The 27,690-nt window shown below is 43.1% G+C and overlaps 4 protein-coding genes across 20 annotated transcripts; 2 read left to right on the forward strand and 2 right to left on the reverse strand.

The window, feature by feature from the left end:
* Positions 1-634: 634 nt before the first annotated feature.
* Positions 635-22,931, reverse strand: bcl6b (BCL6B transcription repressor). 4 transcript variants are annotated; one of them, XM_086196697.1, is made up of 15 exons: positions 22,881-22,931; positions 21,509-21,575; positions 15,252-15,430; positions 15,022-15,124; positions 4,882-6,111; positions 4,669-4,746; positions 4,368-4,576; positions 3,977-4,225; positions 3,743-3,868; positions 3,134-3,607; positions 2,955-3,058; positions 2,747-2,839; positions 2,539-2,669; positions 1,671-1,808; positions 635-1,530 (listed from the first exon to the last, which is right to left on the reverse strand). In XM_086196697.1, the coding sequence occupies exons 7-15, from the start codon at positions 4,571-4,573 to the stop codon at positions 1,390-1,392; spliced, it is 1,662 nt and encodes a 553-aa protein (XP_086052823.1). In that variant the 5' UTR covers positions 4,574-4,576; positions 4,669-4,746; positions 4,882-6,111; positions 15,022-15,124; positions 15,252-15,430; positions 21,509-21,575; positions 22,881-22,931; the 3' UTR covers positions 635-1,389. The 4 variants fall into 4 exon arrangements, with proteins under 4 accessions (XP_086052823.1, XP_086052824.1, XP_086052825.1 ...); XM_086196698.1 differs by having other exon boundaries at positions 21,509-21,578; positions 22,881-22,896; XM_086196699.1 differs by lacking the exon at positions 22,881-22,931 and having other exon boundaries at positions 3,134-3,339; positions 3,415-3,607; positions 21,509-21,637.
* On the forward strand, positions 9,576-17,470 carry trip6 (thyroid hormone receptor interactor 6). Of its 3 annotated transcripts, none has more exons than XM_086196693.1 (11): positions 9,576-9,685; positions 10,225-10,260; positions 12,045-12,249; positions 12,570-12,673; positions 12,794-12,907; positions 13,561-14,142; positions 14,315-14,408; positions 14,508-14,677; positions 14,763-14,941; positions 15,011-15,131; positions 15,306-17,470. In XM_086196693.1, exons 3-11 carry the CDS (start codon positions 12,051-12,053, stop codon positions 15,435-15,437), a joined length of 1,695 nt encoding a protein of 564 aa, XP_086052819.1. In that variant the 5' UTR covers positions 9,576-9,685; positions 10,225-10,260; positions 12,045-12,050; the 3' UTR covers positions 15,438-17,470. The 3 variants fall into 3 exon arrangements, with proteins under 3 accessions (XP_086052819.1, XP_086052820.1, XP_086052821.1); XM_086196695.1 differs by lacking the exon at positions 9,576-9,685 and adding an exon at positions 9,796-9,814; XM_086196694.1 differs by lacking the exon at positions 9,576-9,685 and having other exon boundaries at positions 9,702-10,260.
* Positions 19,513-22,901, reverse strand: sst5 (somatostatin 5). 3 transcript variants are annotated; one of them, XM_086196703.1, is made up of 4 exons: positions 22,881-22,901; positions 21,509-21,575; positions 19,867-21,368; positions 19,513-19,774 (listed from the first exon to the last, which is right to left on the reverse strand). In XM_086196703.1, exons 3-4 carry the CDS (start codon positions 19,990-19,992, stop codon positions 19,589-19,591), a joined length of 312 nt encoding a protein of 103 aa, XP_086052829.1. In that variant the 5' UTR covers positions 19,993-21,368; positions 21,509-21,575; positions 22,881-22,901; the 3' UTR covers positions 19,513-19,588. The 3 variants fall into 3 exon arrangements, with proteins under 3 accessions (XP_086052829.1, XP_086052828.1, XP_086052827.1); XM_086196702.1 differs by lacking the exon at positions 22,881-22,901 and having other exon boundaries at positions 19,867-21,315; positions 21,407-21,539; XM_086196701.1 differs by lacking the exons at positions 21,509-21,575; positions 22,881-22,901 and having other exon boundaries at positions 19,867-21,502.
* Positions 22,391-27,642, forward strand: LOC147238559 (uncharacterized). 10 transcript variants are annotated; one of them, XM_086196685.1, is made up of 17 exons: positions 22,642-22,790; positions 22,858-22,910; positions 23,538-23,627; positions 23,700-23,824; positions 23,898-24,041; positions 24,138-24,188; positions 24,259-24,432; positions 24,513-24,609; positions 24,684-24,895; positions 25,459-25,612; positions 25,976-26,151; positions 26,221-26,338; positions 26,508-26,722; positions 26,838-26,955; positions 27,039-27,208; positions 27,291-27,388; positions 27,467-27,642. In XM_086196685.1, the coding sequence occupies exons 1-17, from the start codon at positions 22,759-22,761 to the stop codon at positions 27,561-27,563; spliced, it is 2,124 nt and encodes a 707-aa protein (XP_086052811.1). In that variant the 5' UTR covers positions 22,642-22,758; the 3' UTR covers positions 27,564-27,642. The 10 variants fall into 10 exon arrangements, with proteins under 10 accessions (XP_086052816.1, XP_086052815.1, XP_086052817.1 ...); XM_086196686.1 differs by having other exon boundaries at positions 24,684-24,757; positions 25,940-26,151; XM_086196684.1 differs by having other exon boundaries at positions 23,898-24,017; positions 25,940-26,151.
* Positions 27,643-27,690: the final 48 nt, after the last annotated feature.

The following is a 27,690-nucleotide window of genomic DNA, read 5'->3' on the forward strand; positions in this document are numbered from 1 at the left end:
AAAAAACAACTCACTTTTACAATTCATGTGGGAAAATCCCTTTTCTGGAGACTGATGCATGACAGCAGGGTGTAGCAGGTTCATCCATTCTGCTGGTCCATTGGTTTTATAATTTTGTGTGTGTGTGTGTGTGTGTGTGGGGGGGGGTGACAATTGGAAAGTCCCGTCAAACTTCCAATGTTTGTCTGCGGAGCTCGGACAATGAGCCCAGCGAGCCACAACTCATCAGGGAGCAGGAAACGAGGATGACAGAGGGTGGGAGAGTTCAACAGGAGTCTCCTTGCCACCCTCAGGAAACACCAATGAGCTCACACACGTGTTGTCACCTGGTGATGTGTGTGTGTGTGTGTGTGTGTGCGTGTGTTTAAGTGTGTGTGGGGGGGGTGCCATGTATTAGGGCTCTGGAGGAAACAGGTGCCCTACGCGTCATTGTTTCCACAGCAGAGACAAGAAAAACAAAACATAAAGTGTGCTGGGACAGATATGACTTTAGAAAAGATGTGATACATGCGTAGAAAGACTGTGTTAATGGGAGTGTGTGTGTGTGTGTGGGGGGGGGGGGGTGTTAACATATTTGACCCCTCCTAGATGATAAACACCTCGAATAAATCAGACACTGAACACAAATCCTCCAAAATTATTTCATTTAAATTGTACAAAACCATCTTTGTCCAGCAAACTCGCTCACATACATCATTATTATTATTATCATTTATCATCCAATTGCTTTTATATGTTCTATATTTAAATCCAGTATGTGTCAACTAAGTCCTTTGCCTGCTTGGACTGATAAAGCAGATATCGCTGCATTTTTAGTTTATTTTTTTTAAAGAACATGCAGGCCCCAGGCCTCAAGGCTAAAATAAATTGAGTTAAATACACATTTGACAAGAAAAAAAAAACAACACACTAATACTTCAAAAGAAAAGTATCTTAAGAATGAATAAGTGCACATGCATCAGACTTTACAGGCATCAAAGCAGTTGACCGTCAACAAACTTTCTGAAACTTGCCTTTTTCCCTCTTAAACCTCTCACATACTCAAACACATCCTCACGTATTTTTAATCCCCTCCCTTCTGTCTGACCCTTCACAAACCTTCAAAAACACATTCCATTGCATTTTCTCCATCAAAGTAAATCCACCCAAGAATCCGTTCAAATTCATTCAACGCAGATTTTCTTTCTTCAAAAGCAACTGTCACGTTTTAAATGCTAAATGAACACTTCGAATTTTGCTACAATTAAAATTTGGAGAGGTCATTCCCATGTCACAAGGAAGTTGGTTTGCCCGGCTGCTGCGCCAGATTTCGCACCCTCTGACAGATTTATTTGGAGGAATGTGCTTGTCGTGACTAATGACCAGCTGAGGATGGAGTCGTTTTTCTCTTCAGCAGGCCTGCAGAAGAGGCTGGTAGGGCTCCGTCAGGACCTTGTAGCGGATCTTGGTGTTGGTGACAGCCCCGTGTTTCTGCCGCAGGTGAAGACGCAGCTGGCTCTTGTGGCGGAAGTGAAGGTCACACTTTTCACACTGGGGAAAAAAAAGTGTTCAACACATCAGACAGCAGGAACATGACCAGGCGATGACTAGAGCTTTATATAAACATGTTTTGAGTGCTAGTGGTTGAGCTGGCGTGTGTGTGTGTGTGTGTGTGTGTGTGTGTGACTCACAGTGTAAGGCTTTTCTCCAGTGTGAATGCGCAGGTGGCTCTTTAGGGTTTGCAAATGGCGGAACCGTGTGCCGCAGGTGTGACAGGGGTAAGGTTTCTCCCCTGTATGGATCAGGACGTGGGCCCTGAGGTGAGCCACCTGTAGACAAAGCGTTCACATTATTTGAAAAGTTCCACAACAAACACAGGGAGGGAACAATATAGATGAAAGATTCAAATGATCTTTTATGCAGCAGTGAGTAAATAAGCAACTTCTTCATCGAGAAAAACCCGGGACATGATAATGTTCATGATACACGATAACCACAGTGTCACAATTCACTGACGTGACGATTCCTCTTCCATACATCATGATATCTGTGTACCAGCAGAAAAGATACCCTCCCCCCAAAAATTGAGGAACCAGTTTATATTGCCTGGAATTTCAAAAATCCACATTTCACACCAGCGTATCAATATCACAATGTCAACATTTTGTCCCCCACTTTCCAAGTATCCATTTAAAATGGTGCAAATGGCTTGGTTTTGAAGAAACCTGTAAGCTGCTCTTTCAAATGATCTTTTCCCCTGAAAAACGAGGGGATTCCCTAAGGAGACATGGCACTAACACAGCCAGGAGCCCCTGTGTTGGTGGGCAACACAGTAGTTTGCTGCCCTACCAAACTGCTGTCTTCATTCTTATGGAAATGATTAATGACTTATTAGCTGGAGCTGAATATTTTCTTTCAAAATGCACGGTACAATTTGGATTCAGGCGTGTGTATCTTTTGTCCCCACTTTATGCCTAAGAAAAGCTAAACTACACGCAACCAGGACTGAGAGGTAACCTTGTATGCTAACAGTAGAACCAGTCCTGGGTTGGTCCTCACCTGAACAAAACGCGCCCCACAGGTGTCACAGCGGTACGGCTTCTCTCCAGAGTGAATGCGAGAGTGAGTCTTCAAGTTGGCCGGTCGGTTGAACTGAGCACCGCAGATGTTACAGCGGTACGGTTTGTCGCCTGCCAGAGCGAAAGACATGGTTAGACTTTGGTTTGTTCAAGAATTAAAAAACAGGCAAAGCATTGCAGAGCCTCACCTGAGAAGACAGCCTTTGTTCCTCCGGTGTTGCCAGAGGGACAGTAGTGGTTCCCATAGTGGTTCTCTCTCTTGATTGGCTGGTGAGAAGCATCTGAATCAGGGGGGAGCAGACAAAATTAAAAACCAGTGTTGTGATTGTTTGATTCTCTAAATATCTGAGGCGTGGTGGGATATTCATCAAGCAAGTGATTTTGTTCGGTTTCTACCTGTTCCCTCCTGAGTGGGAGGCAGTGCTGAGTGATCCACAGAGGGGGGTGGCCCGAGGGGAGGGGCTCGGCCAGAACCCTCGTAGCAGGAGGCCTGCCCCTGACTGGAGGAGAGAGGTTTATTAAAGTAAGAACTAAACAATCATTTTCAGTTGAACCTCTTTCTACAGGCCTCTTACCTATCAATCTGACCAGGCACTTCTCCAGACCACGCCTCTGTATGTGCTTTCGGGGTCAAAGCCATCCTATCTGTGGAGGGGGATGGGTGACTTTCCTCCGTCTCCTCCTCCTTCACCATCATTGCAGCACAGAGAGGGTTGAGGACGATGTATTTGTATTTTTTCCAGTTGCAGGCCTTTGGGTCAGGTGTTGCTTTGGGATCACTCTGAGGATACAAACATAGGTTTTGGTTTTGGTTCAGTTTTTCGATTTGAATTGCATCTCTTTTCTCGAAACTTACCAGAACATTTTTGTTGCATGTTTTGGACTCTGCTGGAGAGTTTGGTTGGCAGCTGGAGCGGGCGGGGCTATCCGGAGATGGGGTTGGGATACCCATTAGGGGTGATTCAGGTTCTTTTTTCAGCTCCTTTGATCCAGGCTGACAGGTCTGGAAAGCCCCTGGTTTGAGAGAGTCCCCAACCTCCGTGGGGACCCTTGGGAAGAAAGAAGGGAAGTTCTTTAATGAGCTAATTGTAGCAGGACCTCTGCACGTACATAAATGCACTCCAGTGGTATTTATGAACCCAAAAGGAAGTAAACTGTAATATCTTCAAACAGTTTTTCATTACCCTGAAGTTGGGAGGAATTGTTGCGGTCCAAGATTTGGCAGGTCCCCTCCTTTGGGAGCTACTGAGGCTACAGACACCCTGGAGTCCAGCTCCAATTGGGGACGCCTTGCACTCACATTTTCCCTGCTGCAAAACAGACAAGTAGCCAATAAATTAAATATAAACAGGAATCGAGTTTTCATTCAGGATTCACGTGATTAAGTCGTCTATACTTTATATCACACAGCTCCTCACCAGTGCAACTGCATGAAATCCCTACAGGTATCAGCCACATGGTCCATCTGCAGGTAGGCTGCGACAGCCAGCACCCCGGGGGCGATGCTGGGTGTCAGAGGGAGGCGGGCGGTGTACATGAAGTCCAGCAGCAGGGATACGCTGGAGGGGTCCAGGTTGTTAGGGAGGGACACGGTCATGAGCTGCTCCCTGCTGCTACCACAGCCTTGAAGCAACACATGGCGGGTGTAAAGAGAATAGAAGAACCCACTGAGAGGATCCAGGGGGAACAAGAAATACTGCCGTTAAGATACGCATGTTTTATGGGGGAAATAAGGAAGAAATGGTGGGGCAAAGCTGTGACAATAATGGCGTTCTGCAAGCACACAAAGAGCCTTCAGGAAATGCTTACCTGCAGGCCACAAGCACAGCAGAATGCGCCTGTAGGTGAGTGTTGCCAGCAACCAAGGTGGTGTCAGTCAAAATGTTGCGGTGCCGGAGTTCGTTCAGGTTCAGCAGCACATCGTTGCAGTGGCGTGTAAACTCCTTCACAAACCCAGCAGCTGGGGCCATCATCATCTTCATCTCCTGCCTCCTGTATCCTTCCACCACTTCCATTGTCTGTGACAGTGGAACGGTGGTGATGACTTAGCTCCAAACACAATTACAAGTAGAAGGTCTGCACTGAAAGGGTTTATGCAGTCGTGACCTACCTGTGTGCACTTAAAAAAATAAATAAATTGGAGTGTCCCAGACACATCTGTTAGGTGAGACCAGCTCCCTACTCGTACCTTTGAGACAAAGAGAGAAAATGTTCACTTTGAGTTATTGCGGGTATCACGGTAGTTGGAAAAGCAGCAAATTAATCAATAATTACTGGGAACTAATGAAGTCAAAGAGATTAAAGTAAGATAAATCCAACTTACCCCGACCAGCAGGGACGAGAGCTAACGTGCCCTCTGCCGACGTCAAATCCTTCGACTCAGCGTTCAGTCAATCAAACAAGGAGCAGAGGTTCACCCTCAGCCTCCTCTGGCTCTGAGCACAACTGTGACGGGTGCTTGAAGCGAAGGGACTCTTTATAATGTTGCGCAGGAAGCCCTCCCTCTATACAACCATAGCTGCTCGTTTCCTCTTTCCTCAATTGCCCACGCGCTCACTGGAAGCAGCGCAGGAAAAGCCCTGGCCCAGGCCCTGGGCTCCAAGTATTTTTAGTGGGCTATTAGTTTTTCTAAACCCCTCTGAGTCCTGAGTGAAGTAATGGCAGGAAAGAATAGTGTGTTTGTGTGCCACGTTGAAAAAAATACAAATAAGAACCCTTGTGGGGGGGGGGGGGGGTTGTTCTTGCCTGGATGTCCCAGGGTGAGGCAGAACATCAAGCTTCCCCCACCAACGCTTTCCTAAACCCCTCACCTCTCTCCTGGACAGAGGAAACTGTCTGAGAGGATGCTGGAACACTAACTTATTGTTGGATAAACAAGCTACTTTTAAATCCTTCTTTAGGGTAAGTAATGTTGTTAATTTACAGGATATCAATGCTGAGTTGACCATTTCAGGCAACTGTGAAGCTTCAATCCGGAAGCTTCTGGCTTGCTGCCTGAAAGCACAGGGGACGTGTTATGCGGACCAAAAGGAAGGAAGCAAGACAAAATCGATCGTTCGACATGGGAGACACCTTCCACTAGTGGTGAAAAACAACCTTTTCCCTGCTCTCACAGAGAGAGATGCAGCCGACAGATGTGCAGGAACTGCCCTTCACACACACTCTCTCTCACACACACACACACACACACACACACACACACACACACACACGCACACTTCTGAATGCATCCTGCAAAGCTGCTCAGAGACATGGATGAAAACGCCTGCACAGGACATCCGTCAATAATAAAGCGAGAAGGAGACAAGGGGGGAGAAAAGGAGATGGAGGAGGGGGAGGTAATGGAGTGAGGGGACGAGGGCAGCGGGGTCATGAATCAGTGAAAAATAAGCGGAAGGTTACCTCATCTGTGCGGCAACCTTGGGTTCACAGACAACCCAGACACAGTAAATTGACGGAGCACAGAAGTCAACCGTATTTCCGTCGCATCAAAGAATTTCTGAAGACGGGGAAGACAAATCGTCAAGGTCGTCTGGGAGGAGATAAGTGGGTCCTGCAGAAAGAGCTGGGCTTGCATAATAACGTAGGGATCCATCACAGAAAATCATGTTTATATTGCCAGTAACAATGAATTTGTTTTAAATTTTCATTGAATTCTGAGCTGCAACAGTTGTTAACGCAATATATCAATTATTAGTGCCTGGCAGAGGAAAAGGACCTGAACTAAGAGAGAGTTCAGCACAACAGCACCACAAGGGGGCTGCGGGGTTCACCAGGTCTCACAATGAACCATCGAGAGAGGCTTCAAGTTAAGCAAACCCCAAATGGTTCAAACCAATTAGAGTCCTTTAAGGGGTTAACGGTGGAGATTCTGCGATGGCACCAGTCATACCAGAACCGGAGGGTCTGTGACGTTTGAAAAACCCGAGGCGCACCGTTAACCCCTCAAAGGACTTTGAAAAACGTCAGAGACCCTCCAGTTCTGGTATGACTGGTGCCATAGCAGGGTCTCTGACGTTTTTCAAACAGTTTCGATGGGAAACTTTTCACATCGTTCTGTGAAAATTTTGCAAAACCAAAAAAAGGTCGAAAGAAAGTGTACTTTTTTGCAAAACCTTGCAACGGCTTCATGTAGGATGTGTATACTTGCAGTCAGTTTGGCAAGCAGCTGCCTGACAGCTCTGGGTAGAGTCATGGAGGAGGACCTGGGACCTTTTCTTCTTGCACTTCTTTCACAATTACCAACTTGTTAGCAATGCCATTTTAATTCACTGCCAACAAACTAGACTAGGGCCACAATGTCAGAAGAATCTTTATGATGAGTGTATCCCCCTGGTACTAATACTCTCTTCAAATATCTCTCACTTATCTGAAAGACATGCGAACTGGGGAGCACAGAATTCATGTCTTTATATTTCAGGCCAATACCAAAATAAGAATGAATGAATCTCCCATGGATGTGCGCATTCCAGTTTTTGTATATCAGATTACAGAAAGATGAAAATTTTGCATGATCACTCAAAAAAGTACACTTTTCTCTTTCTCTCTCTCTCTCTCTCCATGTGCCTGCCCTGGGTTCTGTACTGTAATACTCATGAAAGGATCAATTGAGACTAAAAAGCAGACCCATGCACAGCCGCAGGCATGGGAGCAGTCGTCGGGGTGGGGGGTGGGGGTGGGAGGACTGACTACCCAGGGCCCCATTGAAAGAGAGCTCTCGAAAACCCTGGAATGAATGTTTGTTTTGCAATCGAGGGGCTCTAAGAGAACACCAGTTTCCAAAATTTGATGCTCCACCCATGCCTGCAGGTCCAGTTTGGATTTTAGCTGCTCCCTATTGTAAAAGCCAAATGTCTTTTAAGTTTTTCAAAGAGCAAATCTGTCAAACATGACATCTTTTTGATATAAATCCTTTGAAAATGTAACTCGGAAGTAAAGCGTTAGCGAGGGGTGAAGAACTCGTGTGCGTCCTTGTGCTTTTATTTGTTTGGACAGAGGCTGGATCAATTGTGTTCTTTGTACAAGAAAAAAAAAAAGAAAAAAAACGTGAAGGAAAACAACGATTAAGAAAACAGAGAGGGAGATGTAGGTCTCGGCTACTTCCAGGCATTGTGAGAAGAACGGATGAGGGGGGTGGTTGAGGAAAAGTGAGAACATTACTAAACAGGTTCACCAATGGGCGGAAGCCATTGGTTGTATTCCGTTGGCGAGGCTGGGCAACATTGCTAGTGACTTCCTGTGCCGTTTACCGTGTCTGTCAGTGTCCATTAGCCACTCAGTGGCCCTGTTCACATTAAAAGGAATGTTGTTCATGTCAGGTCAATGAGTCCTGGCCTTTAAGTTCATTTCATGAAACTATAGGAGTCTATTGAGGTGTTGTCACTCCTCACCAAACAGAACAAAAGCAGGGATTCCCCTCGTATTGAGATTTCCTGGTTGCCTGGACAGATCTACAGACTGCTGATCTGATAAAGTGGGCTGCTTTGACTTCAACCCCCCTCCCCACTGGTGCCAAAGTGTTGATGGCTCCTGCAACAATAACACCGAACTGTCTCTTCCTGTGATTTCAAACCTGGACATATAAGGGCAAACGCGGTGCAGGAGGAGGAGCCGGAGAAGGAAGCGGGGATATCCCAGGGAGCTGCCACGGTTGTTTGTCCACCTTTTGGCAAGGATGGACTTGGAAATAAAAAGTAAATAATTAAGTTATGAAACCTTTCCTTTGAAGATGTGCCTTGGGGAAAGCTTTGGGCCTCCTATGCGGAGGGAGGGTGGAATGGGGGGGGGGGGGGGAAGAAAAATGAGGTTGGAGGGGCATAAGAGGGTGAAGAGGTGCGGTTGACCCAAATCTCATGAACCACAAAATAACAAAGCAAGAACTTGACCTGCATACTGAAGAAAACATGTGCGTGTGTACACGCATATATCCTTGACCAAATAAACCAAAAACAAAATATAAACGGGGCAAACTTTGACAGCAGTTTGCAAAGAAGAAATAAAGTATTGAGAATATTTCATTTCATTCATGGTACTTCAAACATTGTTTTTGCACAATGTGTTTTGTTTTTTTCTTCCAAAATAGAATCAAGTTCTTCAAATATGCATCCACACGTAAGCCCACGACACTGTCCTTTTAGTTTGTGTTTTTCTACTGGATTCAAGTATTTAAAAAGCAGTGCTGCAGCAAAGTTGTGCGTTGTGAAATATTAACTTCGGGTTATTTACTGTGTTATTCACTCCTTCACTGAACATTGTGTTTTTCCCACTTCTACTTTGACTTTGTTTTATTCATTATGCTTGTATTGTATATTATTGAATAAAAGTTTAAATAATATTGAATAATACTATGAATTCATTTAGTATGTATTTATGTATCATATTTGTTTATTTCACAATGTATGTGGGGCACAGATAATCTTAAATCAACCCGTGTCTACTTTGTTACATTGAATTATTTCGATACACCCGCTTCATTGCCCACTTTAGACGCTTTACAAAAGAAATCCTGGCTGTAATTCTTTAAAATTTCCTTATCTCTTCAAAACAGGTCATTATTCTGCTCTTCCAACATGACGCGGTACTTTATCACATGATAGCGGTTTATCTCGTTACCTCGAGATAGCACAGCTCATTATCCCCAGAAGACAGGTTTATATATCTCAAAATAACGAGTTATTATCACAACACATTAACTTCATTTGACTACGAGCTCCTCATCGGGAAAAAGCAGCATATATTAAAAAAGAGACATTGCTGGTATGACCTTTCTCGGGTTCTGTACAGTACCCCCCCCCCCCCCACACACACACACACACTTTTAATTTTAGTTTGTAATGCTTAACAAGACGATTAAATCAAATATCGAATAATCAGCTTATTAGCATCGCCAGGTTTTGTTCGATTTTAAGGTAACAGCATTTGCAGAAAAAAAATGTGTAATGAATGCAATCGCAAAATAAGTATGTGGCAGACCCCCTACCTCTCTCTCTCTCTCTCTCTCTCTCTCTCCCCCTCACACACACACACACACACACACACGCGCGCACATACACAGACAGTAGCTACGTCACACGTTGAGAATGCAGTGAGGAGCTGCGGCAGTAGAAGGCCTCTGGACCCGTCACAAAGTAGGTTAACGACGCCGAAGCTTTTAAAAAAAAACAGGAAAGTTTGTTTGTTTTTCTAGACAACTTTCACTGACATTTACGCGTTTATCGTGACACGTAGATTTAGCGAGTGGGGGGTCGTTTCCGGCGGTAGGTCCCCGTTAATTCTCCGTTACCTCCTCGGTTGCGTTGAAGTTAGCCGGGAGGTAGGGCACGAGCTCCGCGCGAGTTCCCAACGAGCTAACAAACAAGTCAACAAGTCTAGTTTTTTTTTGTTGTTGATTGTTTTTTTTTAAGATAGTGCGGCTATGTGTTTTGCGATTTAAGCGTTATTGTGGTTTGATGTTACGTTCCATCACTTGAGAAACGTGTGTTTAACTGAGATGTGACGCACCGAAGTCGGTGTTCCTTTGCACCACAGACTTGACAATCCAGTCCGTTCATTCAAATTTAGACGTTAAGCCGGTGCCGCTTTGGGGTTACAACGAGGGAAGCGCCGGTAGTCGTCCTGCAATGTTCTTTTTCCTGCTACGTGACACCATTTTTATGTTCTTTGGTAGATGAGCTCGAAGCAGGGGAGAGAGTCACCGTAGAAGGTAAGACAAGCAATAGCTCGCTAATTGTGAAGAGCGACACTTAGTCGCTTAGCCGTAGTGTCGAAACTTGTTTTATTCATCACTCCATACTGACGTTTTCTATGCTGTCTTTTCTTCACTGTTTCGTGCAATTTAAGATGAACACGTAGCTCACTTTCAGGCATGCAGCTAGCAGTTACGTCTCAATATGCTGTTAGCTTTTAGCCTTCAAAATAAAAGCTTAACAATAACAGACTATGCATGCTAGCAAAAACTGGGATAAATGTTTAGAAGTTCAACAAATAAGAAAAACAGTGTTCTTACTGTCATGTGCTGCTGAATTGCCCTTTTATTGTGTGTGTGTTAAAATTGTTTTGTGTTGATTAGGCGTGTTGGATTTTATTTTGAAATACAATACACCAGAAGTCCTCGCTGTTCATTTCCGATAGTTTGATATTCCTACTGTCATCAACTTTGACATTTTCTGAGTTGTACAGTCTCGTTTAGTAAGGCTTATAGCGCAGGTTACAAGAAGAACAACCAACATAGGCTTTACTTGTTTTAAATGACACTCAGATAAATCCTCAATTAGCTTTTGAAATTGAAGAGATTTAAGCTGCTGAGATTAATTTTCCGGCCCAGCCATCCTCGGATTTGAGTGTGCCTTCATCCGGAGTCAGACAGGGGTTTAAAGCAGCTCCACAGTGGATGTTCTGGTCACCTTTAACTCATTGTGTTATATCACTAAATCTATGATTTAAAAAAAAATACAAATCACAACTAAAAATTAAAAAAAAACAAACTAAAGGTCCAATACAAACAAAAAGCTGTTCTGTCTGGCTACATCATATTCTCATGATCCGTCATTCTAATCCTCTTATCGAGGATTTATAACAGCCACATACAATCAGTCTGAGTGTGTTATTAATTTCAACACTCTTGATAATATTGGTTCGGCCTTTGTGTCCGCCACACAATGGGCTTCTCAAAAGTATCGCATTGACACTCTTGCATTCTTTGCGTGTGTATGTTTGTTTAAAATGACTTTTTTTAAAAAAAACAACTTTCAGTATCGATTAGCTCAAAAGATCTCGAGTTTGTTCTTTCTTTTAAAGATTTTTGTTTTCCTTGGTAGACAAAAAGAGACACTTTCAATAAAATGCATAGAAATGCCAGATGTTTTTTTCCTTAAAAGAAAGAAAAAAATTGAAGGATGTCAGGTGCAAGTCAGCACTTTGTCAACTCAGCTGTTATTTATCCTGCAGATATGTAATATATTGTTGTGAGCCAGGTGTTCACGTGTATACACACACACACACACACATATCATTACACAATATTTCCTTTCTTGTTTTTGTTCAGCTTCATTTGGAAGTGGTTGATACTGGCGTGTAAACACCTAAACACAATAACCATTGTGGTGGATAACAGGGGAAGGGGTAGCCGCAGAGTTGCACCTGTTTGTGTATCTGAATGTGAGTGTGTGTGTGTGCGCACACGCTCAGGGTCTTCTGCATGAGGTCCCGACAGAAACACACATGTTTTGGGGCAATGTCTGCTGGAAATCCCCGAGCCTTTCAGAACAGCGGCTCTTTTCCTGCTCCTCAACTAAAAGCCTATTGTTCATTCTCCGTTGCCATGGGAAACACAGTCTGGAGCATCCCTGAGTTTCCATTGGTTACATATCACATAAATACACACAACAACTACAGTTGTGCTCATGAAAATGTGGACTGAGAGCTGGTGTCTGGAGAAATCCGAGTCAGTACTGAGGTAAATAACAAATGCACCCTAAATATGTCCAGCCTGCCATGTCTGGTCCCACCTGGCTGCCACCGAGGACTCTTGATAGCCCAGAGCGAGCTGTGCCCCAGATGTCCCACTCTGCAGGACCAGCCATCTACCGAGCGCCCAACAAGAAGGGCACGCCTGACTTCCGGCCAAAATATAGCCCTTATGACCAGAACGGAGGAGGTGGAGCCAACAGGTACCTGGCCACTGGACCCACAGGTAAGATCATGATACCAGTCAGATATTAGGACCTTGTATTGGGTGAGAGATCGTATTTCCAACATCAGAGTCATCGCATTTACTCGTCCAGGTTCGAACACTCTTGAGATTCCTTGAGCTCCTGATCTTTTTATAGAAGCCCGAAGGGGAGCAGTAGAGCAAGAGCTTAAAAAAGGTCTTCAGAAGGGCGAAGGCATTCTTTCAAGTGAACTCAATTTCAAGTGAATGATCCAAGTTAAACTTTCAACTTTCCTCTATCTTCTAATCTTTGTCAAAGATTATTCAAGAACGTTGTTTAGTGTCCGTTTTGTAATCCAAAGGTGGGCCCATTCATCACTCGTCTGGTGATCACTACTTCTCCCCTCCCCATGGTCCCAAAGACGACCGCAACTGGAGCCCTCATATGGACAGCTACGAGATGATGGTAGGCATTTTTTGGCATCTTTGCTAATTAAAATAACTGGATGTCATACGTTGGTATTTAATCTCCAATCTTCTAGATTTTCTAGTGTCTGTGTGTGTTAACATGCCTGTTGTCATTTAGCACCGCGGTCCAGAGAAACCAGTGAGCCATCACTCCAAGATTGATGCAGAGATTGACTCCCTCACCAGTATGCTCGCGGATCTGGACAGCAACCCACACGACTCCAGCACACAAGTAGGACTGAAGAATGTTCAAGAAACATGACAACTTTTAGGGGATTCCGCTTATTGTCCACCCTCCCCAGAGCCAGAAAAGAAGACAGATACCTCTCTCTCCTCAGGGTGTACATAAGAGGCCCCTAGACTGCTAGTTAGCTTAGCACAATGAATGGCAGTGGATGGGAAGTAAAAATACAACATTTGTTTTCATTTTCTACACAGTCCTTGCCTCCATTAATAGAATTATTTTTTGATAACAGTCCCTCTGGAATAACTTAAAATGTCAAGATGTTGTAATTAAAGTGCAGAAGCATATTTGGAACTTTGGCTTATAAAACTTTAATTAATGACAAGAGGAGCGACCGCTACCACTAAATATGACTTGCTTTCCAAGAGAGGATGAGGAGGATTACATCTGGACAAATCAAAATCCTGAATGGCATCTGTTTCGTGACTTTTTGGGAATGCTAACACTTCCCACACTCTACCATTCATTGTGCTAAGCTATCTAGCGACCCAGAAGTCCCCATCTATCTTCTTGTCTGGCTCACGTGAATGATTGCCAATAAGTATATTTCTCAAAAGGTTGAAATTTTCCAGTAAACATTAAAAAAGAATTCAGGTTTTAAAGGGTTTTTTTTTCTCTGTTTGTTATCTGACTCTTCACAGCTGTACGACAATGTGCCTTACAACAAATACCTCTCAGGGGATCACTACAAGCCTGCACACCAGAGCACAGCCCCTCCTCAGGGTCGTCCCTCCATGGGTTACCCCCCTCATCCACTGAGCCAATACCACCCAGCACCTCCTTACCCCAGTGATCACCAGACATCTCAGTACTCCACATCTCACCAGCAGGACTACTACTCCTCCAACTCTACCCCAAAACCATACCCTCAGCCTGTCCCGGCCTCCTACACCACAGCCTCCACCCCCACCGGGCCCCGATTCAGTGTGCAGGTCAAGACGGCCCAGCCTGTCACATACTCTCAGACAGGGAGGCAGGCTGAACAGGCCTACACGCCACCCCCTCCTCGCCAACACGTGTCACGGCCCCCACCTCAGACAAGTCCACAAGGCTGGTACCCACCACACCCTAGCTCTCAAGCTCAGGAGATGCACTCAGATGTGGGGTACAAGGGGGTCAGCTCAGGGTCAGGAGGACGAGTTAACCAGGCTCCCTTGTCTAAGAGAGGGATGGAAAACAACCAATCAGGCACCACACAGAGTCCTGCTTACCAGTCCAATAAGGTAGGCCATGATATATCTGCGACAGCCAAAATCAGCTGATTGTACTACATGGGCTCTACTTTCTACAGTGTTTACTTGGTACCAAAAAGTAAATGTTCAATGCCTCTTTGTTTGTTTTTAGTACTTTTTAGCATGACTTGTGTGACCTGTGTGTCCCCTCATTGTCCAACAGGTGGTAGAAACAACCAGGCCTGAGGAGGAGCTGGATCGACTCACCAAGAAGTTGGTGTATGATATGAACCACCCCCCTGCAGAGGACTATTTTGGTACAGCCGGTCACATACTCGTATTTATTCTATTTCAGAATAAATAATGACTGCAAAACTTTCACTCTTGCATGAGAATAACAAAATTTCCCGTTTCAGGCCGCTGTGCCCGTTGTGGTGACAATGTGGTCGGTGATGGTAGCGGATGTATTGCCATGGAGCAGGTGTTTCACGTGGAGTGTTTCACTTGTATCACCTGCCACGCCCGTTTGCGAGGACAGCCCTTCTACGCTCTGGACAAGAAGAGCTACTGCGAGAGTTGTTACATTGTGAGTAATTAAACTACAGAATTCCCCTGACAGTTCACCCTTCAGCATTTTATCTCTTATCCGTACTTCCATCTGTACTCCTCAGAGTACCCTAGAGCGATGTTCAAAGTGCTCCAAGCCCATCCTGGACCGCATCCTACGGGCCATGGGAAAGGCCTACCATCCTCGCTGTTTTACATGTGTTGTTTGTAACTGCTGCCTGGATGGAGTGCCCTTCACTGTGGACGCCACCTCTCAGATACACTGCATAGAGGACTTCCACAGGTAGGATATCGCTCCCTTCAAGCACAAATATGTCCACCAGCAGCAAATTCTGATGGTTGTCCCTTACAGGAAGTACGCACCTCGCTGTTCGGTGTGTGGTGAGCCCATCATGCCTGAAGTGGGTCAGGAGGAGACGGTCAGAATAGTCGCTCTGGACCGCAGCTTCCATGTCAACTGTTATGTCTGTGAGGTAAATGCAACAAAGCAAATTCATATGGATAAATATGGTACATAAGCCACCTTAAGAGCCTTTGTAGATGATTACTAAGTCATAAAACTTAGAAATATTCAAGCAAAACCTAAAACTTGCCAGAAAAATCAGTCTGCATTGAGCTGAACTGATTGAAGTTTCCATCCCCTTCAGGAATGTGGACTCCTGTTGTCCTCCGAGGGCGAGGGTCGTGGCTGTTACCCGCTGGACGGCCACATCTTGTGCAAGAGCTGCAGCGCTCGGCGTATCCAGGACCTCTCAGCCAAAATCTCCACTGACTGCTAACAAATTTAGAAACTATTAACAGTCAAACATTTCAGCTTGATTAAGAATTTCATGTCCCTGCTTACTTTGTAACCTACTTTTTTGTGTTTTTTTTGGTTTTGTTTTATTTTTGCTTTTGCTTCGTCAGCCTGCCATAATCTTTGCTTTAGCTTCCCCTGCTGGAATGTAGCTGCCATTTCATTTGAGAAGGAACTTTATTTTTCTTCATTTTGGTACAAATCTACCAAAGCGTACTGAATTCACTTGAGGAGAAAAAAAAAAAAAAACCTGCTCAGACAGGAAATATTTATTTTTCTGAATTGATGAGGTCTCTTTTTTTTTTCAGAACATTATGCCATTAATTCAGAATTTTTTTTTTTTTTGAGGAAAATCACCATTAATTTAGAAAACAGATTTTTCTTCCTTTTAGAAAATTATCTCATCATTCCACGCACAAAAAAATGATCGAATTCAGAAAAGAAATTTAGTTTATTCCTTCAAAAAAGTATTAAAAGGACAAAACTAATACAGAAATTCTAAATCAAAGAGAAGCTGTCATTCTATTCATCTACTATTGTGTATTGCTGTGTATTTAAGACTATGCTTGTATCCACACAGCACTGTTGGTAGCTGGTTTATCGGGGATAAACAGCAAGAACTGGAGCTTCAGCGCTGATGAGAACTTCCCATGGGACTTCAAGCTTCTCGCGGGGGTTTGGATTTGTTCTTGTTTTTCTGATCATTTTCCCGATAAAGAAAAAAAACAGAATTAAAAAAGATAATTCAGGATAATAATAATTAAAAAAAAGAACATCTTTCCCCTCAAGTGAAAGTGATACACTTGTGTTTGATTCTGCCAGGTTTACCACATTTATTGTACAACGTAGCCTGACCTGCAGGCAGCTTGGGCTCCACCAATCATGTATCGGTACTGATTATTTACATGCAGCTTTATTTACTTTAATTTCACTGTGAATGACGCAGAAGGGTACGGTATAAAACTCGACAAAACTCCTGCCGCATTACGAGCACATAGTGCAGCAACAACTGTGACTGTACATAAGAGCAAGGTTTGGTTTGTCGCCGTTAGTGCAGTGGATGTTTGCGGTGACGTAGCCTCGTAGAGGGAGAAATGTAGACGAAAGGAATGTGTAGTCTTATTATTCCCGTAGCTTTTACTATTACACGCTAGAATAAATCTCATAAGCTCTAAACTTTCATACAACAGGATCTTTGAATGTCTACAAAACACATTTGGTGGGTTTGTTTTGCTCGTCATCGGTTTGATACTTGACTGTTACATAGAGGAAGATGGTGCAATGAAGTTGAATGTTGTTCTGTCTAAAGGCAAACAGGGTGTTGGCTGTTTACTTGAAAACATCCACCAGCCTCAAATGAAGAGTCTGTATATTTAGGGACAAGAAAGAAGCGTGTAAAAAAAACAACAACAACAACAAAGAAAAGCTGAACTGATTTTAAATTGGTTGATCGATAAAATGACATCAGAATGTTTAAAAAAAAAATCTTTTTTGGAATACAACTCTTCACTTTGTGGCTATTTGTGTTCACCTTTGCACTCATGTGAGCCGAGTTTTTGAAACTACAGTATTTGTTACATATTGATCATGTTTTCCGTCCTGACTTTTTTGTATTTGTGCACCCCCCCCCTCCCCCCCAGGGCTAGAAAGTTCTACGCCTTACCTCAAGGATGTCATGTTCTGTTTTCTCTCGCTCTGAATTTCGATCCATCTCTTTACGTAAATACTGATATTAACCTGCTTTTACATCATCATGGTACATAATTTCATCATTTAAAGCCAATTCTTGTGTCGTATAACTTTTGTTCCGTTGCACAATCAGCCATGTAGCTTTGGTGTCTTTTTATTATTATTATTATTTTCAGTTTGAAATGCTGTGAATTGGAGCTTGTGAGTGAGTCAAAGCCCTTGGTACGAAGGTCAACCTCCATGAGCGGGGAGGCCATTTTTGTACCTGATAATAAAAAGGATTGTTGAAGGAGAAGTGAGTAATTTAATGGGAAGTCATGTGAGAATGGAAGGTTGTAGTTATTAAAATGTCAGCAAGTTAATCAGGTTGTCCCTTTTTATAGATTGCATCACTCCCACAACACAGGTTTGGTTTAATAATGTTATTTTTTTGGCTCTGAAAGTCAGATTTGATTGTTTTTGTTTTAGGGCCTCAATTATTATTCATACTCTATTTAGTCTATAAAATGCCTAAAAAAAGAGAACTTTTTTTTTTTCAGAGCCAAAATTGATATGGCAAAAAGGTCCAACACTCAAATATTTAATTTTCTGTCGTAAATGACCCCAAAGAAGCTGCAAATCCTTACATTTGACAAGTCTGGAACCAGCATATGTATGCTTTAAGAAAAAACAACCGAATATCAAAATATTTGCCCATTAGTTTCTTTTGTTCGTATAATTGATAATTGGAGCTTTGGTTTTTTATCACCTTTCATCTTTGTCTGTTCGCACGGTTGAAAACTAGCCGAATTTCACCAAACTTGGTGGTGGGGTGCTGGATGTTAAGAGGAATAGTTCCTACAATTTTGGGGCAGATAAGTTTAAGTTAGCTAAAAAAAGCTTCTTTTTTTTTTTTTTTTTACATGGACTTTGGTTGAAGTATACCCTAATAGTGCTCCTATAAAAAAATATCTACAGTTTCAAAGCAGGGAATGTCTGACAATATGCGTTTTAGAGGCATAATGGGAAATGTAGTACCCGGGACATGCATGGAATTGATCTCAACCAGGGCTGGGCAATCATGTGCCATGGAGAGCCGTGTGTATGCAGGTTTTCCTTCCAAACACTAACAGGTGATTCCACTGATTAACACACCTTCAGCCACAGAAGAGTGTTAATCAGTGGAATCACCTGTTGAAGTGTTTGGTTGGAAGGAAAACCTGCATACACACACAGGGGTGAAAGTGGCTTAAAGGTCTTGCCAGAACTGTACGCACGCGTTAAAAAAAAAAAAAAAAATGACGCTGCCGACTAAGTTTTACGGTTTTGGGTGATTTTTATTCCAGTTTTCAGGTGTCTATTCCCCACACAACTGCAGCCCCATAGCCCCATTCTTCCCGCGCCTCCCCTGGAAATGCTTTGAAAACTGCTTTTTACAGTCATTGCCCACTACAGTGCTGACAACAGGGAACAGGCAGACATGCAGACATGAAGAAACAGATCATCAGTGTCACTCAATGATTTCTTCTTCTTGTGGGTTCTCACTGGCAGACTCTCCCTGGAACTCACTCTCATCAATGAGTGGCTCTGTGTCTGAATCTTCCATGAGTCTAATTTTGCTAACTTTTTCTCTTGCTTCTTTAACTCTGTCACATTTTCGCTGAAACATGTCACTTATTTTACGTTGCATTGTGCCAAAGCAGGTCGCCAGCAGCCGAGTTCTTTGATTTTGCCCTCTGTTTTGTTTTCTCTTTTTTTCGTTCAGTGAAAGCAGAACACGTGTGGTTTTAACCAATCAAAACTAACAATGTTGGTAACGTGACCCACGTGTCCGTCTGTCAGCCAATCAGAAACGCCTCGCATGCGGAGATACGCTCATGGGGACGACACCGTGTCAAGGCGGTTTACACTGAACGCGCAAGACGCAGGCTTCGCGGGGGAAGTCCATTCAATGTGTATGTGGGCGCGCTGTGACGTCACATGAGCGCAAACCAAGCCCAGCAACTTGGTAGCGCTGCGCGTGCTTGCGCCCCATCCCGCGCAGCGCGCCGCGTCTGCCGCGTTCAAAGTGAAACCCCCTTCAGACGTCGTTTTCTTTATTTAATATGGGATTCTGACAGCTCCCTTCTCCTCCTTTTTTTTAACGGAACTCCGTTTTGGCCGTAAACATTTTACCGGAACTGCGTTCCGGCCCGTTCCGACTCTTTCACCCCTGTACATACACCTCTCCATGGCACAGGGTTGCCTACCCCTGATCTAAATTATATGTCAGGAGGACCTCTAATTTTTAAGTGCAATTTAAAATGACAGGAACATACAAAAACAAAACAAAACCCAAAACTCACAAAGAAACTCTTTAAAACCAGAACATTTTATTTGACATGGTTCATTCCTGCACATTTTTTTAACCAATCACCTTTATCCTGCGCTAACTGATGCATGGACAAATATAATCCCCCTCTCGTGTTAACACGAGGTGAAAGTCTTCCAGAAGAAGTTGCGGCAGCCCGCCTTGCGTTCTCTCTGGGAGAGAGGAAGGTGACGCCGCATCACTTCTTCCCTGACTCCCAGTTCCTCCTCCAGCTCGGGGAGCGTCTCGTCTCCTCTCATTAGTTCAGAAGCAAACCTAAGAAAGAGCAAGGGAGCCAGGTCCTGGAAAAAAAAAAAAACATGCAGAAAAGGAGATTAGATGCAACTAATGGTTCAAACATCATCCACCTGCATCAAAGCCATCAGTGACTCACCTTATGCTTCAGGTCTTCTCTCAGTGTCTCCGTCAGCATGTCAAGATGAGGAGCACCTCCGACCCGCACCAGCAGCACCGACGCAAACAGAAACGCCACAAGAACCTGCACCTGTGAACGAAGCATCTCCACCTCTCGAGACACCAGTGAGCAGCTGTGAAACTGTTCTCCTGGAGGATGAGGTGGTGGCGAGCTGCTAAATAGGTCTCTTCGTCTTCAAATCCTCCTCATTCTCGAGCAAACAAAGGGACGCGATTGGATGCGGCGGTGAGGGAACGAGGAGGTGTCACCGGACAAGAAAAGGTCATCGTTAGCCACGATGATGACCGAATTAGCGCAAAATGAATCCAACTCGAGACTCCAGGGATCGTGTTCCAAACAATTTCAGAGGGGAAAAGTAGATGCGAAATGTAGAAATACACTAAAAACCTGATCCCAGTACTGCATTTGTGTCAGTTTGGATTAAACCACCGAGGTCTTCGTGGTGCCCAGACACAACGTGAGGCCTTCGTGCTGTTCATGACACACAGTGACTCAAATGTTACTGACGCCGCCTGGACACTCCGACACTCCACCAACCTTCCTGTCATCAGCTTTAGTCAGACCAGACAAACAAGGAAGTCGGAAATGTCAGGCCACAATAGCAGCCGAGATGATTCAAGTGTTGGTTGTTACCTTGAGTCTGAAAACAGAATTTGTTCTAGTTTCCTGGGATGGAAAGTTTGAGAATGAGATGTTGGGCAATTTTTAGCTTCTTAAGGAGAAAAATGATAAAATTACAAGAAAAAGAACCTTCAGATATTGTTCATTGGTGATCAGTGGGTCGTATTTATGTGGGACCCCTGGGTGTCCTTGAGGGTCTCCCCGGGGTTCTCCGCAACTCAGAAAAACAACAACAAAAGGTCTTAAAAGCGTTTTACAAGCGTTTAAATACCAGAAGTCAGACGGAGCAGCACTGAGCTGGCTATTCAGTGCATCACTTTAATTATTATAAATTGAGTTTTACTCATAATAACTAGAAAATGCAGTAGTTTACTTGTAATCTAAAAGGAAAGAAAATGTTGTTTGTAATTATAAGTGTTTTAAAGCTCATTTCCTTTTCATTTTTTTGCACCACCCCCTTGCTAATTTAATTTGTTGTTAATTTATTTGTAATATTGTTCCCCCGCATGTTTCGGGAATGAATTAAGTAAATTTAATCAGAGAGGAGGTGATTAGGAAGTCACTATAAATAGATATAAATATAATATAAATAAACCAAAAGATATTAACCATACAAATGCCAAAAAAAGAAAAAAATTAACACAAGATACTAAAACATAAAGATGGACAAAAAAGTATAACAAAATGAAATATTTATTAAAAAAAAAATAATTTTCTTTTGTTTCAATCTTTGTGAAAGAGAGTGAACTGGAATATCTAAGGATGCAAGGGTCCGCGGGGTCTCACCTTAGGGATCCAGAACACAAATGAAGTTTTAGAATCTCTGTTCCTGTTGTAATCTCCGCTCCAAATAAGAGATAAATCCTTATTATCAAACCTTGGTCTTTAAATAGGTGACCTTCAAAGCCGCTGCCTGATTACTGCGCATGTAATCGTGAGATGACTTTAACATTTTCTAATGAAGCGAGGGCGCACTGACCGCTGGCGTCCAACTGTGAGATCCTGGACGTAGGAGACGCCGGCTCCTCGGCTGCACACAGGACCTGCTGCTACACAATATACAACCGTTGTCAGTTTGTCAGGTTGGATTAAACCTCGTCCCCTCTTCGTCTCGGTGACTGAACTCTCCTGCTGCTGTGCGTGTAAAGGCTCCGTCGTACCTGTGAGGTGTCGGACGAGGGTATCACTAAGATATCTAAAGATGGGTTTTGCTCTATCTTTTTTTATGCCTCTGAACCATGAACATATTCTCTGTATTTCAATTCTTTACACATTCCTGCAAAAATATACAACTTCTCCATTTTAGGACAATTATTTCTTGTATATTTTTTCAGATTCCACATGAAAAACATGCCAATTTTATTTCTATTTCATATTTGAGTGGTCCAACATCTTGCACCACATGCTTGTGTTGCAGTTCTACTTTCTTATCTCTCTCCATGCTAAGAGAAATACATCACCCGATAGTCAATATTATCATTATTATTACACCACTTCTAAGTATAATAGGTTTTTTTTTTTTAAATTTCTTTAATACTTTTATATATTTTGTCCACCTTAAATCAGAATGATGGGAAACAATATTAAGAATTTCTTAAAATATAAATGGACCATTTCAATCATCACGAGAAGAGGATTTATTTCATTCCTTTTATCTGAGTTTTCAAGTGTAATTTGTGACAAACATGAATCCAAACCACTTGGGGTCACTGTTAGCTTGCATTTAAACGTTTTGACAAGTGCGTATTTTTTTCTAATTTCTAGACAAAAATGTCATTTCGGTAAATTAGAAAAAAAAACAATAGCCTGAGATTTGTAAAATAACCTGTAAATGGAGGCAGAAAAATGTTTTTTTAATACCACTATTAATTAATTCCTACTGTGTTGCCTCTGGAGATGCTATTCGCTAAATGCATCTAGCTTCAATTAAGTGTAATGAGATTTTTTTGATGAGAAACTCCACAAAATAAACTTAGCCAGACGGTTTCTGCAGTGTCATCAACACATCATGGTGAGATCTTACGGTTTATCATAATTAAAATATTTCTGGGGACGTTTTTTAATGTTTGGTTGGTTGTTGTTTTTTGGGCTAATTCACACATTACGGGCCGTCGGAAAAACGGACATTAGCGCTAATTAGCTTTACAGTTGAGTTCAACAAAATGGCGTCATGTCCGGTTACGACTAAAACCGTGAAAATATACGGATAAAAACGCAGCCTGGTTAAAAATGAACAGGATATTTTACCATTTCTCGTCTGGGTGAGTTTAAAAACATAATGTAAGGCGAAAATGTCTTATGGAATGATAATAAAGGTCTTTTCCTCAGTATTTTGCTGCTACTCGTCTCACCTGATTGTAGTGGCGGTCCGGTTCCGTCAGGTAAGATGTCCGGAGTCAACGCCGATTCTGAAATACTATCGTTTCACAACACGACTCAAGAGGAAGGTTCTTCTGGGGTTCACAATAAGACTACTGGGCATTATTTTTACTTGTGCAAAAATATTATATCTTATATGGCACGTGTGTATAGATTTCTAAATCAATGTGAATAATTAATTAATTAAAAATATAGTTATTAAATTAGTAATTTTTGCTGGAAGGTAGCGTCTGACAATTGGTTATTATTTATTCAGCTACATTCACACAGGTAGTTTTACCACATGTAAGATGTAGACTTGGGTTCTATTCATACCTTTTTGTTTATAAAATGACTGAAGGATAATTTGTAACTGATAATAATAAATGCGGGTCCAGCCCCCCCCCCCCCCCCCCCCAAAAAAAAATCTGTATTTGACAATATGATATATAGTTGAAGATGCAAAGTTATCAGCCTGCCTCCAAATAGTTTTGGTTCACTTGCTACTAGACTTCTGTTGTTATTGATCCTGAATGAAAAAGGAGAGTGAGGCCTTCCTCCTTTTTCATTCAGGATCAATATGCCTCTAAGATAATACTGTATTCTTCTTAATTCTATGAGAATTAATGCCTCAGTCCTGTCATTTACAGGAATATTTCAGACTAAATGCCTCGAACGTCACTTCTGGCTTTCCGTCAAGTCCAAATTCCTCGGCCCGATGATCCGTTTTTATTTTGAAGGTATGTCATCTATGATAAGACAGAATTGGTCTGTTTGTGGTGTCTTAACCAGTTTTTACTGTCAACCACCAGACCAGTATGGCCTCCTCTTCCTGTCTGAAGGCGAGGCCACTCGTTGCGGCTACACCGTCCTAATCAACCAAGACAGAGACTTGGTGTTTCGTGCCTCCTTCCTAGCCTGTCATGTCCAAAGCCAGGTAGATTCCTTCAAACCTTCATACGTTTAAGAATTGCTTCCTTAACCTCCACGTCTGTATATGTACCTTGCAGACTGGCTCAGACTATCACCTGCGTCTCTGGTTTGTGAACCAGCAGTCAAATGGGACAGCATTAGTTTACCCTTTGCAGCTCCATTGCTCCCTTCATGGCCAGTGGGGCACTAGGGAGATGGTGTGTGAAGAGAACTACATGGAGGTTCTAACTTCTCTTGTTTGGTTAATATATCCCGAATTGCATGCTGGGGCTGGTAGAAAAATTCTGAGAATCAAACCATGCGTGTTTCCTCCTTAGGTGTCCATCCAGCATCCTAGTGTCACCACCAACTCCAAAAATGACGAGACGGTATGTAGAATAGTAGAGCAGGGTTGGTTCTACCTTACTGGTGTTTTCATATTCATTTGTCGCTAATCAGGTGTTTGATGAGGTAGAGATGGCAGTGATGTTCCACCAAGCCGACCAGCCACCAATGGCAGTCAGGGCTTTGTCCCGGAGAGAAGCTGCTACTCTGGGCTACAATCTATCACAGCGTGGCTCTCGTCTCACTCTTCGATGCCCCTACTCTTCCCCTGTCGCCTCCATTATCAAGGTACTACATTCTGAGGTTATATCTGTGGTAGTGCTTGTGTAAATTGCTCAAATGTCCATGTGTACACTTGAATCACTTAGGACAAGGGTATGGATGTAAAGATTGTCAATGCAACTATCCTGTACCAACTCCGGCACCACCTCCTGGCAGTTGACGCCACCGTAGCCTGTCCTCACAGTTAGTACATCACAATTTACGACAAAAGAATTAAATGTGCCATGGCTTAACTAAACATCCCCTCTTGTCCGCAGATGAGGTGACGGCAGATGGGCCTGACCTGCTGTGGATGACCCCTTACATCCTTACTTCGCTAGTGCACGGACAGGTCAGGCCCAGAGGTGTGAGGGTCGGGGTGTACGGATATGCTTTGAGTGACATTGAAAAGAAGGAGTACAAGATCAGGCTGCAAGAGGGGCGAGTTGAGGTCAGGATTCCCGCCAGAGCCAAGGGTGCACACATCAAGGTATATAAGGAAGGCTACCCTTGAAAAGTATTAACATCGGTTTTTAGAAATAATAAATACCCAAATGACAATAGGGCTTATCTACAAATAATGAGAAGATCCTGAAGTTCCTGACATTTTACTTCCATTTTTGCACCCCTTTAGCTAAACCAGCCCTTTGGAGGATATTGGATCAACAAGTTACTTCCACATTGAAAACAATCCATGTCTTTAGCACCTATGAGGGATTGTGGTAGAAAGCCAACAAGTTCCCTCATGTGGCGCAAAGGTGCATTGCGGGTGTAAATCTTAGAAGACTGTGGAAGAATTCTGCAAATGAATTCAGTTTTGGGAACAAAACCCTCTGGAAACGAAGTATGGGACCGCAACTTTGGTCTTTGGTTATAGGATAGGAATACTTTCTAGCAGAATTTATACAACAAGTAGATTTTGCATGGGATCTTACATGTTTTGCACCTCAGCCCCAGAAAGAACTATTTTTTCTGCCTACTTTTTTGCTCTTGAAGTGAGAATTTACATTTCTATGGTCTTATTTTCCGTTATGATGCCTTTAACTTTTCTAGAGTGGTGTCGTGAGGGGCCGGTACAGCCAGTCCTTATCAGTGGACGTATTCTTCATGCGTCAGTGGGAGGACCAGCGCTGGCCTGTCACACAGCATCGTACCCTCAGGCAGCTTAAGACGCCTCTGCTCCCTCAAACCCTTGTCTTCATCCACAGTAAGCCTGCATTAAACTTATGAATATCCAACTCAAATAAGTATAAAATGTTATTTTAACATCCTGATATTGGTTTTGTATTCATTACTGTATTTCTACATTGATTTATTCATATATTTTTGCATTTATTGATTTCTCTATATGTCTGAGATCTTTACTCAAATTAACTCATCAAAAATACAGATTTCAGTCTAACTACAACTAATATTTTTGGGAGGGGGTCAATTTTTCTACTGAAATTGCAAGGATTGCAGTTAAGTTTGTGATAAATTGTATCAAAACAAACAAAACCTTGAGTAGAACCCTTCATTCCTCCTTTCTCTGCAGATTCCTCATCAGACGGACTGTTTTCTGCCACTTTAGGCCCATTTGCGTCTGATGTCTCCCTCCAGAGAGTGACAGTAGATGGCGGCGGTGACTTTCTAACCTGGACCCAAGACCACTACACGGACCTCAACGTGTCCAGGATCTCATACCCAAATGGGAGCATCTCCTACCAGCTCAGTTTCCCTTTGTCACACCCCAAAATAATCCCAGAGGTAACGCTTGTTGAGGCTGAGCACATAAGCATGTGTACAAGATGACAAATGTCTTTTTTTAAATCCCAGTTTATAGGTGGTGGCGAGCAGACATATGGCTTCTCTTTTACTTTCGCTCTCGACATCTCACCTGGCGGAGAGCGGTTTTACCATCACGCCAACGTAGAACACACTGTAGACTACACAGGTTAGGGGTTAGGATTAATTTAACATCTTTGATGTGAAACAATGCAAATCGCACACGTTAAATTCAGTTGTAATTTCTCTATTCAAGCTTTTTCCTAGTGCTGACAGTCATTTAATATGGTTGGATAACTGGCAAGATAACGTATGGCTCTTCATTGTCTCTGGTGCAGCCCCAGAAGCCCCCAGGCTGGAGGGGAAGTGCACTGACAGTAGCCTGCTGTTGCTGCTGCATCACGGCCCTCAGGCTGAGCTCCAGTGGGAGCTCTTTCTGGGGGCCCGCAGGCTGGACTGGCAGTTGGCACAGATGGGCGGGTTCATGGTGGAGGCGAATGAAGACCATTTCACTGTGGAGATCCCCATCAACAGCCCTGGGATAAATTACGAGGTGATAGATAGTGTCACCGTTTGTGGTTGCTCTGTCGATTTTTACAGCCATCATTTTTCTTGCTCCTCAACTGCCATTCCTCAGATTATCATCCAACATATTTCCATGTGCGCAGGAGCTAACGTTGCAAGGTCTTGTTGCCGGGGTGGAAGTGACGGTTGTAGATTCAGAGTCTCTACGAGTGCAGGATAAACTTGTTCATAAATGCACTTTTCCTGTTCAAGAGCTAGTAGGTACAGTTGCCAGATTAAATCAGTGTTTCCTCTTCTCATTCATGTTTTACCTGGAGTTTTATGGCGCTTTACATTTGGGACAGCGTGTTTACCAGAGGGGAGGATGATGGTGGTAGTCGACACCACACACACCATCCCTCCCACTCCACCAGACCGAACCACGTTACTGGACTCCAGCTGTGTTCCCATGGAGACGGACAGTGCGAGAGCCTTGTTCAGTTTCAGCTTAGACTCCTGTGGGACAACCGTGACGGTGAGGGACTGTGACTGATCCTCATATTCACAGAAATAACATTTTCTCGCTCTCTCTTCTAATCTCGCTATGTTCCTTTTAGACTGAGGGAAGCTTCCTGGTTTATGAAAACCAGATAAATTACATTCAGGATTTTCTGCCCTTGGATGATCCCGTTATACACAGAGATTCTCCATACAGGTGAGAACCAGACGCTACACCAAGACTGTGTCAGGACCAGAGGAACCAGTACTGATGTGAGTCTCTTTTCTGTTTCAGACTGACTGTCCAGTGTCGTTTTCCAGCAAATGAAAGCAGTATTATTCCCATCCAACAGCATCTCAACTCATCTTTAACCTTTACCGATGACACCTAGCAATTAGATCATTTATCAGCTTATTTTCATCTTTTTTCTCCATTTTCCAGAGTTGTAACTGCTGTTATATAATAAAAGGATTATGATATAACGCATGTGAGTTTCCTTTATATTGCATTCTTATATA

The sequence above is a fragment of the Aulostomus chinensis genome, chromosome 24 (genome assembly GCF_037954235.1).
Source record: "Aulostomus chinensis isolate RoL2024-O1b breed Wild chromosome 24, RoL_Achi_v1.0, whole genome shotgun sequence".
NCBI lineage: Eukaryota > Metazoa > Chordata > Actinopteri > Syngnathiformes > Aulostomidae > Aulostomus > Aulostomus chinensis.

Coding starts and splice junctions, on each gene's coding strand:
- trip6 (XM_086196693.1), top strand. CDS start 12,051: ATGTCTGGTCCCACCTGGCTGCCACCGAGGACTCTTGATAGCCCAGAG. Junction 12,250..12,569: donor CCTGGCCACTGGACCCACAG/GTAAGATCATGA, acceptor TGTAATCCAAAG/GTGGGCCCATTCATCACTCG. Junction 14,942..15,010: donor TGCATAGAGGACTTCCACAG/GTAGGATATCGC, acceptor TGTCCCTTACAG/GAAGTACGCACCTCGCTGTT.
- LOC147238559 (XM_086196683.1), top strand. CDS start 22,759: ATGAACAGGATATTTTACCATTTCTCGTCTGG. Junction 23,825..23,897: donor CCTGTCATGTCCAAAGCCAG/GTAGATTCCTTC, acceptor TGTACCTTGCAG/ACTGGCTCAGACTATCACCT. Junction 27,389..27,466: donor CACAGAGATTCTCCATACAG/GTGAGAACCAGA, acceptor TTTCTGTTTCAG/ACTGACTGTCCAGTGTCGTT.
- bcl6b (XM_086196697.1), bottom strand. CDS start 4,573: ATGGAAGTGGTGGAAGGATACAGGAGGCAGGAGATGAAGATGATGATG. Junction 3,059..3,133: donor GTGCCTGGTCAGATTGATAG/GTAAGAGGCCTG, acceptor TCTCTCCTCCAG/TCAGGGGCAGGCCTCCTGCT. Junction 2,840..2,954: donor TCCCACTCAGGAGGGAACAG/GTAGAAACCGAA, acceptor CCCCTGATTCAG/ATGCTTCTCACCAGCCAATC.
- sst5 (XM_086196703.1), bottom strand. CDS start 19,992: ATGCTTCGTTCACAGGTGCAGGTTCTTGTGGCGTTTCTGTTTGCGTCG. Junction 19,775..19,866: donor GAGAAGACCTGAAGCATAAG/GTGAGTCACTGA, acceptor TTTTTTTTCCAG/GACCTGGCTCCCTTGCTCTT.